The sequence below is a fragment of the Hyalella azteca genome, unplaced genomic scaffold, assembly GCF_000764305.2.
Source record: "Hyalella azteca isolate HAZT.00-mixed unplaced genomic scaffold, Hazt_2.0.2 contig907, whole genome shotgun sequence".
In the NCBI taxonomy this organism is placed as follows: Eukaryota; Metazoa; Arthropoda; class Malacostraca; order Amphipoda; family Hyalellidae; genus Hyalella; species Hyalella azteca.
The window spans coordinates 164,522-174,987 of NW_025931241.1; the positions used below are offsets into that span (position 1 = coordinate 164,522).

The 10,466-nt window shown below is 37.8% G+C and overlaps 1 protein-coding gene across 2 annotated transcripts in view; it reads right to left on the reverse strand.

Annotated features, from left to right (window-relative positions):
• Positions 1 to 1,032: 1,032 nt before the first annotated feature.
• LOC108680030 overlaps positions 1,033 to 10,466 on the reverse strand; it is a 17,729-nt gene continuing 8,295 nt past the window's right edge. The window contains exons 4-11 of one of the 2 annotated variants that reach the window (XM_018168792.2): positions 9,942 to 10,118; positions 9,366 to 9,481; positions 8,524 to 8,667; positions 7,930 to 7,935; positions 6,208 to 6,211; positions 4,624 to 5,450; positions 3,053 to 3,188; positions 1,033 to 2,613 (exon numbers count right to left, since the gene is read on the reverse strand). In XM_018168792.2, the coding sequence (XP_018024281.1) occupies positions 3,108 to 3,188; positions 4,624 to 5,450; positions 6,208 to 6,211; positions 7,930 to 7,935; positions 8,524 to 8,667; positions 9,366 to 9,481; positions 9,942 to 10,118 (1,355 nt within the window). In that variant the 3' untranslated portion in view covers positions 1,033 to 2,613; positions 3,053 to 3,107. Of the gene's footprint in view, positions 2,614 to 3,052; positions 3,189 to 4,623; positions 5,461 to 6,207; positions 6,212 to 7,929; positions 7,936 to 8,523; positions 8,668 to 9,365; positions 9,482 to 9,941; positions 10,119 to 10,466 lie in introns of both variants that reach the window. The other variant, XM_018168791.2, reaches the window with a different exon arrangement.

Here is a 10,466-nt window from a genome sequence, read left to right on the forward strand (position 1 = left end):
GCGGCAAAGATAACTTCGTTGTTAATGCAGGCTACTGCAGGCAGCGTCCTGCGATCTACTGACCTGCCGGCCTGCATCCTACGAATTACTTGTTTGCTGGCCTGCATCCTACGAATTGCAGGTGTACTCGCCCGCATCTTACGAATTACTTGTTTGCCGGCCTGTATCCTACGAATTATTGTTACGAATTGCATGTCTAGTGCTCAGTATCCTACGAATTATGTAATTGTTTGCTGGCCTGCATCCTACGAATTATTGTTACGAATTGCATGTCTAGTGCTCCGTATCCTACGAATTACTTGTTCGCTGGTCTGCATCCTACGAATTATTTGTTTGGAAGCCTGCATCCTATGAATTACTTGTTGATTAGCCTGCATCCTACGAATTACTTGTTTGCTGGCCTGCATCCTACGAATTACTTGTTTGCTGGCCTGCATCCTACGAATTACTTGTTTGAAGGCCTGCATCCTACGAATTACTTATTTGCTGGCCTGCATCCTACGAATTACTTGTTTGAAGGCCCGCATCCTACGAATGACGTACGCTGAGAATATACGAATAACTCGTGTCTGCATACGGCCACTAAGTATGCGTGGCTGTATGCAGTGTAAAGGCTATTGGCAGGATATACATTCCCTAAACATAAACTAAACTTGTTACAGAAAATGCTTTGTCATTTCCGACTGAAGAGCCGCTTATCGAATGAAGCCCAGAGATTAAATTTGAATGCAATTAACCGTAAGAAATGCAATTAAATGCAAGATGATAAAATGCTGAATGCATTCAATAATTTTGTAATAAACTGACTGTATTAAATAGTTGTCCTTCCACTTTGCTTTTCAAATTTAATCTTTTGCATTGAGGTGACTCAATAAAGAAAAAGTTCGATATACTTTATCCCAATAGAGTTTGCATTTTATTCAGAGACGAAATGAATCCTGAATTAACTCTAAGATGATGCCACGTAAGATCCTCAATCTTAGTGTTCCAAATAATAATATAAATTAAACCACAGGATTAATTACACATTGCTTTTCAAAAACCAATTTATTATAATTATATATGACATTTTTAAATAGCAGTACAGTGATTCAGACAGTCGTGGAAAGCTATAGGAAGATACAGAATTTGTGCAACTCTATCCAGTATACAATAGACATAATACAAAGTTTCTGAATGGTTACCGAGTACACAAGAAAAATACAATATAATATTATTATAGAAATAATATAATATAAGAAAGAAATAGCTCAGAATAGATATTTGTAATGTTATAATCACAGCGGGATGCAAGCAATGGTTACATGTGAAGGAATAATGCAGATATAAGGAAGGTTGAAACAAGCTACGAAAAATGTGAAGCACAAAAACAACTCATGGTAACATAGAGAATTTAGTGTTAAAGTTTCGTGTTTATTCGATGATTTTTGATGGCAATTCAAGTTCGCTCAATTTTTTGCTTTCCTGAATCACAACGACAAAAATTTAAGTTAGCACAAATGTTGATTTTAACAATAAGTTTGTGTTTTTGAAACATGGTAATTTAAAATGTCGCTTAATTGAGAACAACACAAATCAATAATGAGAAATTAGTTATGTTCTCATATGTGAAACACCCAAAAAGTAAAGTGCATGGATCAAATTTATTTCCATTGATGAATGAAAAAAATGTTAATTGAATTTTCTCAAGGGAGAACTCATACCTCCCACACAAAAAAATATGATTTTCTTTCTTTGATGGTGAATAAGAAAGCAAAAAATGGTGAGTAGGAGGCGAGTTGCAGGTGAGTGATCACAGTCAAGGCGAGGGTGAGTTAGTGTTAGGAAGGAACTATAAAGTTAAGCTCGCGAGGTCAAAAAAAAAAACATTTCTCTTAACATGTCTAGAAGAAGTGATTTTTTTAGAAAGTGCGTTTTTTTCATTTTCGTTCTTTTTTATGGATTTGCGGCACTAGATACAGTATGTTATTTATTACTTATTTATAATAAGGCAAAGACATGGCAGCAGATACTTAAAAAAAACTCCATTGTAAGTCCAATAATTGGAGTCCAGATTCAAAATTCACTATTAATTTGCAGTGATCGCAGGACTTACGATCACAGGAAAAAAATTTCGCAAAAATGACACCCTCTCAATCTCACAAAACCGACGCCTAATGTACTCTTGGCGTTAGATTAATTGAAATAATTGGCATTGCGAAGAATCAACTCCATCCAGACCTAACTAAGCTAAAGTTTAAATTAGAAGAGCCTACTAATTCACGATAGAATTTGACAAATAATCGTATACAAATTTCTAGTGAAAAAAATCAATATAATAGCATTAAGCACGAAGTTCACAGGCCGAATAATCGTCCTGGAAATATTTTTGTCGAAGGCAAGAAAAGCAAGCGTGAGTTATTAAAACGAGTATTATTGAATTCGATTTTGATAACCAATAACTGTAATAAATTTTGCCGCTAAAAATTAAAACTAAAATCGAGGGCGGCAACGAGGACGGCGTCCATCATGCGTCGTCATCCACCATGCGTCGTCCATCATGCGTCGTCCACCATGCACCGTATTTCATGCGTCGTGCTTCGTCCACGAAAGTCTTCCTTATGAATTTCCTCCCTTCACAGTAAAATGAAAATCAAATATTAAATTTGTTATTATTGGCTATATTACAATTGGCTAGCTGATTACCCATAATTAAATTGCTAATTATTATTAATGCTAGTCAAGTCACTATTCAAACATACAATTGAAAAATCGAAACTAAGATTAATTTATAAGAATCGTCCGTAAAAAGTCTCTAAAAACAATATATATAAAAAAATTGAATTTAATTTTCATATAGCAAAAAATTCAATTTAAGAGATAAAAATTTCAATTAAGAAACTGAATTTTCAATAGAATAAACTGAATTTAAAATTTAGTGAATTAAACTTTGAATTAAATAGACGAAATTTCAAATTGAAAGGACTAAATTTAAAATTGAATGGACTAAATTTCAAATTGAATGAATATAATTTATAACAGAAACTGATGAATATGTTTCCACATCGCCGACCTCATATTACGGCAGAAAAATCAAAGGCTGTTCCGTGGACGAAGAAGCATCGGGTTCACAGGTCGCGGAGCTGTCCAGCGTACGGCGAGTGCTTGATGCCGAAGCTGTACTCGGGCAGCTGGGGCAACACGTTCGACTGTTGGACCGAGACAAAAATTATAAACAAAATTTTACAAATGTCACAAAACAAAAATATCAAGGGTTTAAAAAAGGGAATAAAATAGAGCTAAAATTTTAAGATTATCATCAACTAAAAATGTAAGAATTTGAAAATGTAAGAACAATTTTTCAATTCAAAAATTCAATTTTTTTTTTCAATTCAAAAATTCACTTTTTTCAATTCAAAAATTCAATTACAATTGAATTTGATTTACAATTGAACAATTTAAATATTCGTAAGGCAAATACAATTGATGAACATTCAACAAAATTTTAAAGCTGCGATAAAATATCTGAATTAACATAAGAATAGACGTAAAAAATCAGCGACGAAAAAGTTTAAGAAGGACATAGAGAACGTCAGCAATTTTTGAGGTGAACATCGACAACTTCGGGAAATTCCTAGAGTGAACATTATATAGAATATCGGCAAATTTCTAAGGTGAACATAAATAACGTGGGTGAACTTTAAAAAGTGAATAAGTTCGAATGCAAACTTCAACGGAAGCGTTAATAACGTCAGTAAAATGTGAGAAAAACTTAATAAAAAATTGTGAATGCATCAGTGCAAATTACTTCATTATAATTATTAACACAAAATAATTACTAAAAGCACAAAGTCATATTCTGTCAAGCAAACAAAGTGCGTTTAAAAGCGTTGCAAGGAGCAAGCCAAATCAACCTGATAATATCACTATCATATGATATAGTGATAATGCTATATCATATCATAATAATAATAATCCAAGCGTCTAATGATAACCAGCAACTACCAATAAACCGATCATCAATTATAAAGCAGGTATATTTAATTCGTGCACCACTCAGAATAAATTGTGTGTTGTAGGACAATTTGTGTCGGTGTAGTTGATGAACTGAACTTTATGTTGTTCGACAGGCAGTTTGTTTGTACCAACTTAGCCCTCTAAATTTATATTCTTAATGCGTATGTATACTTATATTTCTCCTTAAAGAATGAGCCAAGTGTTCCAAGAGGCTTAATTCTTCTCAAATTTGATCTGTTATGAACGCTCCCTTCTCGCTCATAAGAGTACAAGATCTAACAACCTTCTGGAATTGGCATGTTTCACAGTTTCATACGAAACTGTTATCTCGTAGAGCTGAGGAAAAGTGTACAGAACTTGTTTCTGACTATACAGAACTGGTTTCAGACTGTACTCGCATTCACAATATATTTGTCTGAGATTTTAGAATTCATCAAGTGCTGCTGTTATAGTGAGCTTGTTTTCCTCATTCAATTTACAAGAGATGATTTAAGAGCTGTAGGGCATCTTGCTGTTTCGTGAATTACGTTGTTGGAGATCAAGCAAGTGCTAGTTGTGAATAATAATATTTTCAATATGTGGGTGGTTTTGAGTCATTAAGTTGACATCAGTGGTTATCAGCCATACCTTATCGGGATTGTAAGCGTTCGGTGCTGGCTTAGGTGTCTTGTCTCCAGGAATTTCTGTCTTAGGAGCCATCGTAAAGACAGGGAACTTAGTCTTGCACATATCCAAGTCGATGGCGTTATACGTTCCGGGCGCAGGCACGTTCTTCTTATCCACAATTTCTATCTTCGCACCCATTGTGAAAACGGGAAGTTTCTCACGGCAGACATCGATATTTGCAGCCTCGTATGTACCTGGTCCTGGAACTTTGTTTTTATCCACAACTTCGATCCTCGGACTCATGGTAAACGCTGGTAGTTGTTCACGGTAGACGTCGGCGTCGGGGACGTTGTAAGCGTTGGGAGCTGGTACATCGTTCTTCAATTTCTCTTCGATCTTAACGCCCATTGAATACTGCGGTAACTTCGCTCTGTATGCGTCAACATCGACAACGTTATAAGTCCCTGGGGCAGGGACGTTCTTCTTGTCTTTTTCCTCGATCTTGGCCCCCATTGTGAAAACTGGAAGTTTTTCCTTAATGGCATCGATATTACCAGCTTCGTATGTCCCAGGACCAGGGACATTATTCTTGTCTTTTTCTTCGATCTTGGCCCCCATTGTGAAAACTGGAAGTTTTTCCTTATAGGCATCGATATTACCAGCTTCGTATGTCCCAGGACCAGGGACGTTCTTCTTGTCCTTCTCCTCGATCTTGGCCCCCATTGTGAAAACTGGGAGTTTGGGTTTGAGGACATCGATGTTGCCAGATTCATAGGTGCCGGGGCCAGGGATATTGAAATCCTGGGGATCCTTGATGCGTGGGGATATTGTGAACTGAGGTCCTCTGTCTACCATGCACTGTGAGAACAACGGTCATGCAAACCAACCAACAAATTAATTATGTTATTAAGTAAAGTTTATACATGAAGATTCATACGGTCATTGTAATGTAAAACAATTAAGTAAATAGAAGCAAGATGTATGGTGCATATGGATTTATTTGTGATGCAGAACGTAAACAAAATTAAATCGATAAATGCTATATAATATGCAAGTTGAAACTTGATTAGCACGATGCCTTAGAAACATAATAAAGCATACGGAATTATTACTTTTGGATAAATAATTATTATTACTTGGATAACATAAATTAATTGCAAAACTTTTAACCAAAGGTCTCGTGAACTCAAGTTCCACCAGTAATATCCCCAAAAATGGTGGAACAAAAAGCCGACGCTCTACTTAAGCCAAATGCAAATAAGAAGAGAAATGCTACAATTAGCAGAAACTTCACAAAAAGCAAATTAATTTATATCAATTTTCACCATGGTTCTCTTACTCACCGTGCGTCATTTGTGGTGTATTCTTCACATCGTTATATGGTCAGACTCATCAGTTACTCACCGCGGTCAAGTGGCAGCACTGTCAGAGGTGAGGTTACTTTACTCACTTCTTGAGAGCTATACTCATCCAACAATTGTTGTACTCGCGACTATCATAATAATACGCCTTATTTGGTTCATTCAGCCCCATTTTGGAGCAATGAGTGTAAGTACGAAGAAAAACGATAGTATTTTGTTTGAAAACTCATTGAAGGCGGACAACCTTTCTCTTTGCAACCCTTCCAAAGAAAGACATTTAGAATAATCATAATAAAATAAAATGTAATGCAAATACGCGTTAAAATAACCATATAATACCCGCAAGGAACAGAAGGCCAGAATGTAAGGCGAGAAGAGGATGAGGCTAAGATAGGCATGCGAGATTAGAATCAAAAAGATCAATTAAAAAGTTAATGGAATAGGTAGTAGCGATCTTTCACCCACCCGCAGCCTGTAATGTAGCGTTGTTTGATCATAGCAGTGGGATACTTTGTTATGCCCATGCATGGGAACGCTTGTTATGTCCATGCAGAGTAACGTTTGTTATTTTTATGAAGAGTAAGTTCTGTCAAACAGGCATATCTGACGTCACTATAGTCAAGAGTGGCAGTAGGAATGGTAAGTTCGTAAAATGAAAATAAGTTTACGTAAATATACACTATTTGGAATCATTGAAAATTTTGGCACTATATTAATTTTGAACCACACGTAAAAATTTTAGACATTGCTTACCAACTTGAATCGTTTTATTTCGAAAAAGATCTGGAAAAATATCTTTAACAATCTTTTAAGAAACCAACCCCATCAGTTTCCCCGGTATTCGCACGGACCTGGTCTGGGTGATAGGCATTGGGGCTCGGCTTTTGGGTTTTGTCGGTAGGCTCAATTGTTTTTGGGGACATGGTGAAGGCTGGAAGTTTCGACCTGCAGAGATCTAAATCTACGGGGTCGTAGGTCCCAGGTCCCGGTACAATCTTGTAGCTATTCTCCTCAATCCTCAAACCAAAAGTGTGTGCTGGAAGCCTCGCGCGACAAGAATCCAGATTCCCGAGGTCGTAAGCGCCAGGGCCAGGGACGAAGTTATCTATTTTTGATTGAATTTTCGAACCCATCGTGAAAGCAGCCAGTCTTTCTCTTATGGCATCCAAATCTCCCGCGTCGTACGTTCCAGGACCGGGAACGAAGTTCTTGTTCTTTTCCTCTATCTTCATGCCAATAGAAAAGGCAGGCAGTTTGGCCTTACATGCGTCTAGGTCTCCGGGTTCGTAGCTGCCTGGACCGGGGACAAAGTTCTTGTTCTTTTCTTCTATTCTAGAACCAATAGAAAAGGCAGGCAGTTTAACATGTTATATAATTGAAAATCAAATTTAAAAATTTCGCAATTAAATAATTTACTTGAATTGAAAGTAACACCAACATACCCTTGGTTTACAACATACTTCTGAGATTCTGGTTACTTTTTGCGTCCAAAAACGAATCAAATTTGATTAAAGAGCAAAATAAATCACTGAGTGAAATTAGGAACTGGTTTAAAAGAGATTTTAAAATAAAATAGCATACGTTTGAAACCAAATAAAGAAGCCATGATGGAGAACAATAATGAAAAGATTTACTTGCTGTTACAGTAGCAAAGTCGTCTCAAGAGTTGAGGAAGAATGACTTTGACTCACCGTGCTCTCTACGTGTTCAAGATGAGTTCGACTTGTGTAAAATATCATAACACATAACGACTCATAACGGCTACAAGTATAAGATGGTGCGCCATATCTCCAAATGGAACATGGTGCCTCATGTCTCCATATGGAATACGGTGTAAGACAGGAACACGTACCATGGGTCCTTATTATGTAATGCCATATGGCCAAAACTTTGAACCACTTCTCTAGCTCCTCTATGCACATCATCGACCGTTACAGAGGAGGTAAACTGAGTTAGCCCTCACAACTAAATTTGTCCTCCTTTCAGATATTTTTTAGCAGTTGGATACAACAAGATGTGGATGGAATAGTTCAACATACTTTTGCAGGCTTTCTGGTCGAAATTGCTAGTCTTTAGATTCCAATTTCAAGCATGGTAGCCAGCTAGGGAGAGTACCTTTTCAGGGATGTAGACATTACCAAGATGGTAGTATGGGAGATTAACCCTCTACCGCCGTATGTCATTCTCCGGGAACATAACTTTCAGCTTAAATTACACGTAAACTATTGAGTGCATGAGTGTAGCAACCTGAGGACGTTTGTACGCAACAGCGAACATTTTTAAGTTGTCGTACGTGGCGGCAACCATCGTGAAGTGCAAGTCATTTTGCGCTCATTAGAACGTATCCTTTTTGGGTGGGCTTGTGACAATATTGCTCAGGTTACTCATTTAAGGCGGTAGAGGGTTTAGTCCATTTTTGGAGGGCAGGCGATCTCGCATGTACCTTAGTGTAAGTACCTTTTCGTAGAGTTACAGAGGTGTGGGCTTTCTAACATGGTAGCCTGGTAGAGTAAGTTGAAACGTGGTAGAGTGAGTGCAAGTAGCCTGTTGGAGTAAATACCTTTTCTGGGGTGTAGACATTGGGCCCGGGCTTCTGGGTGTGGTCCCCCGGGATGATGGTTCGTTGGCCCATGGAAAAAGCGGGACTTTGTTCGGCTTTGTAAACGTCGACGTCAGCGCTGTTGTAGGTCCCGGGACCCGGGATCTGAAATACGGGACCGCGTTAGAGGATGACTATACGGGACTGCGTCAGACGAAAATCATACGGAACCGTGTTAGAAGATGACTATACGGAACTGCGTCAGACCAAAATCATACGGAACAGTGTTAGAAAATGACTGTACGGGACCGTGATAGAAGATGACTTCTATCACGATGAAACAGAAGATGAAACAGAATCACGTCAGAAGATGGTGAAACGAGACCATGAGTGAAGATGAAACGGCACGTTAGAATATGGTGAATAGGACCGTCTTCTTATCTCTAGCCACGCTCACATTGTCTCTAGCCATGATCATCTTATCTCAAACAACGTCTACTTATCTCTAGCTATGGTCATCTAATCTTTAGCTATGACCACCTTATCTCTAGCAACGTCCACCTTATCTCATGCTATGCCGACCTTATCTCTAGCCATGGTCATCTTATCTCAAACTACGTCTATTTACCTCTAGCAACGTCCACTTTATCTCTAGTACGCTAGCCGAGTCTACCTTATCTCAATTTCCGTCCACCTTATCACTAGTTCAACGTCCACCTTAAATCTAGTACGCTAGCTACATCCCCCTTATCTCTAGCAACATCCACCTTATCTCTAGTCCGCTAGCTACTTCTATCTCAATTTCCGTCCACCTTATCTCTAGTTACGTCCACCTTATCTCTATAACGTTCCCCACATCTCACCTTCATCTTATCCTCGATGTCACGGGCGCGCCCCGCGATGGTGAAGGCTGGGGAGGAGGCCTTACTTCCCTCCACCACGGGGCCCAGGAGGCTGGGGATCACGTAGCTGTTCGGGGCTGGGGAACAATAAAATATTATGATAAAGATAAACAATAAATATTCTATTATAGATGAACAAAAAAAAATATTTTAATAAAGGTAATCAATGGAATATTTTAATAGCGATAAACAATAAACAAATGTTAATTAATATTACCAATAAACCATTTCAAAATGTGCAAATAATAAAATATTTTAATAAATACAAACATTAACAATTTCTTTTATGTACGAGTAGACGTCTACAATTGGAGAGTAGCTATTACTCGTACCTAACAATAAGCCACTACTTGCACCTAACAATAAGCCACTACTCGTACCTAACAATAAGCCACTACTCGTACCTAACAATAAGCCACTACTCGTACCTAACAATAAACCACTACTCGTACCTAACAATAAGCCACTACTCGTACCTAACAATAAGCCACTACTCGTACCTAACAATAAGCCACTACTCGTAGCCACTACTCGTACCTGGGACTCCGTTGGGCTTCGAAGTATCAATTTTGGACCCAAAAGAGAATTTTGGGGCGGCCTCCATGACCAACTCCTCCCCCTTCTCGGGGCTGTAGGCCCCAGGGGCTGGGGTCTGGAAGGGCTTGGGGTCTTTGGGCTTGATGTGCATGGAGGGGGCTATTACTTCCACTTTACCTGCACACGTGAAAGTAGGAAACTTAGGGAATAGAAAGTGAAGTGGAAAAACGACACAAACAATTTTTTAAAATATTTAGAAATGTTGAAAAATGAAGTGAATATTTTTTTAATGAAAGTGAAAATCTTTAAAAATAAAGCACAACTAAACTTTGAAAGTGAAAGTATAATTTAACAGGGAAACTAAGGTATGAAAATGAAACTAATTTCGAAATGAAACTAAAAGGCTTCGAAGACATTTTTTATTTATTTATTTTTATCTTTTGGTGAATAATTTTCGCAAAATTAAACCGAAGCAAATAGATTAGGGACTTAATTTCCGAAACGTAATATCAGAGAAGTAATATC